The following is a 2385-nucleotide window of genomic DNA, read 5'->3' as shown; positions in this document are numbered from 1 at the left end:
TTTGTTTAATCTTCCCAGTGCCAGCAAAGTATGGACTGCCAATCATATTTTATGAGTAAGGAAACTGGGGAGACAGCCTGTGCCACATCAGAGTAAGTGGCCAAGCTGGGATCCAAACCATGTTATTTTTTAAATCTCCAGGATGTGTGCAATGTCAGCTCCAATCCAGACAGCAGTAGGTACTGTGATGGTTCCCCAGCCCAAGGAGGTACACGAGTCTATACAGAGTTTCTACATAAAGGGGCACCCTGATACCAAGCCCACTGGGTCGAGACAGATGAGTTGAGAAGAGAACAGTGGAGCAGTTACCAGGCTGGTGATGGAGAAATGTTCGTGTAGGACTCATTACCTCAAGCCCTGGCATTTTACCAAAGAACAAATCTCACAGAATTGTTCGATGTACTCTGAGAATCCTCCAGGTGCCCACCAGCACCAGCATGGATTACAACAGAAGACCTGGCTCTTTCTTGGATCCCTGGGAGGGGTGGTCCAGCAAAGGCTCAGCATGAAAACACCAGTCAGCCCACACTCCTTGACAGGTGCTCCAAGAACCCTCGCAGACAGTTAGCTGGACCCAGCCATCCAAAGCCCCAAGGCTGAGCTCCTTTGGCGTATTTCTCACACCAGAAGCTGGTATCCCACAGCCCACTTCCTGAGTTAATGCTCCATATACCAGATTACAGAAACCTGTGCTTGGACCCAGAGAGTCTTTTCCTCAGGATCCAGGGCAGTTTGTCCAGTTCCCTGACCAATCCCTGTAGCACCATGTCCTCCCTGTCCTCCCTCTGGCAACACAAAAGATGGCCACCTCCTCTGCCATTCTCAAACCTCCCCTCTGGGGTAAAACTACCCCGAGCACCAGAGAGGCAGTGGAGGGGGACAAAAGGTAAGGGTCCCAGAGGATAGTGGGGGTTTATTTTTAGCCCCAACTAGGCCAGCGTTTGGCCACAGCTGGGTCAGGAAATGGCTCCATCAAAGGAGTCATCCTCAGAGGCTGTCCAGTCATGTGGAGGGGTTATGGGCTAGATCCTTGGGTTAAAGGAAAGTAGATGGCTCAGTCCCATCGTCCATCCATCAAAGCCATCACCTAACCTACTTCTAAGGGATAAGGGACCTAATTAAATGTAGTTAGCTTTAAGGACCGCCACATGAGTGCCAAGTCCTCTGTCACACTGAAGGTTCTCTGAGAGGAAGAGGAGCCCAATTGCAGGACCTTGGTGACCCCATACACACAACACCTTGCCTCCTTAGGGGGTACGCATACAACAGGACTCCACTCCCTGCTGCAAACCTAAAGGACTTCCATCAGACCCAAGTTCCTAGCCTGGCATTCTGGTGACCTTCACTCCACATGCAATATCACCCCTCCCCACTGACAAAATGTTGCTGTCCCCAAGGACATGCCACCTTTTCCCACCTTCAATCACCCAGATCTCTGCTGGATTCCCTGAACCTAGCACATGGCTAGTGCTCAGTCCAGAGGCACTCAGTATTTCCTGAAGAATGAAGGAATGAACACATCTCTAATCAGAACCAAACTCCTTTTTCAACTCCTTCCCATACTGTACCACTCCACCCTAATTCTCCTCAACCCTTGTCCCCTACTCCCCGAAACATGCCTTCGCTGACCAAGCGCTGGACCTCTGGGACGTTCCACACTCCCAGCCCTGCTCCAGATCCCACCGGCAATGATGCCCAGAACTCAGAGGAACACACCTGGCTCTGTCCTGAACCTTCTGCCTCAGTTTCTCCCATGACCCAGGGGGTGTCCCTGCACTAAGAATATCCAAATGCAGAGACCATGGCCCACTCCCCAAATCTCTACCCCTGTCCCCAACCCTGACCAGGCTGTGCAGAATGGGCTAGGAGAAGATGAACCTGACAGATAGGACCCTGCCTTAGATATTGAAGGGAAGGCAGGCAAGCCTAGAACAAGAGGTCATTTATGATTCACGCAGCCCCCTTGGTGGGAGGGCGGGCAACCACTTGGCACGTGGGGTCTGACCCTGTAGCCCCTCTCCCTTTTCCACCTAGAGCCAGTGGGAGGGGCAGAGCAGTGGAGAAGCTTGTAAAGAGCTTTGAAGATGAAACAGGGCCTGTGGCCAGGGATTGTTGACACAGCCACACTGAAAAGGCAAGAGGGTTGCAGATTAAGAGGCCAGGTGATGCCAAGCCAATAAAAGTAGCTATTGTCTCTTTACTGCCCCTTTTAATGCCAGCTGCTCCTGGCAAATAAAAGGGCCTGCCACAAGCCAGGAGCACAGTCCTCTGGCTTCATCCTCCACCAGCTTCTCCACTGCTCAGACACCCTCTTACCTCCATCATGACCTGTGGCTTCGGTTCCGTGGGTTCTGGATTCCGCCCTGGAAACTTCAGCTGCGCCTC

The 2385-nt window shown here is 52.1% G+C and overlaps 1 protein-coding gene across 1 annotated transcript in view; it reads left to right on the top strand.

The window, feature by feature from the left end:
* The first annotated feature begins 2323 nt into the window (after positions 1-2323).
* LOC104865211 (keratin, type II cuticular Hb3) overlaps positions 2324-2385 on the top strand; it is a 14162-nt gene continuing 14100 nt past the window's right edge. Inside the window, exon 1 of the mRNA XM_033763898.1 lies at positions 2324-2385. Within this exon, the coding sequence (XP_033619789.1) occupies positions 2324-2385 (62 nt within the window).

This window comes from Fukomys damarensis, unplaced genomic scaffold (assembly GCF_012274545.1).
Source record: "Fukomys damarensis isolate Sample0158 unplaced genomic scaffold, DMR_v1.0_HiC HiC_scaffold_15, whole genome shotgun sequence".
NCBI lineage: Eukaryota > Metazoa > Chordata > Mammalia > Rodentia > Bathyergidae > Fukomys > Fukomys damarensis.
The sequence above is the reverse complement of the archived record's forward strand: the minus strand, read 5'-3'. Positions and strand labels throughout refer to the sequence as shown.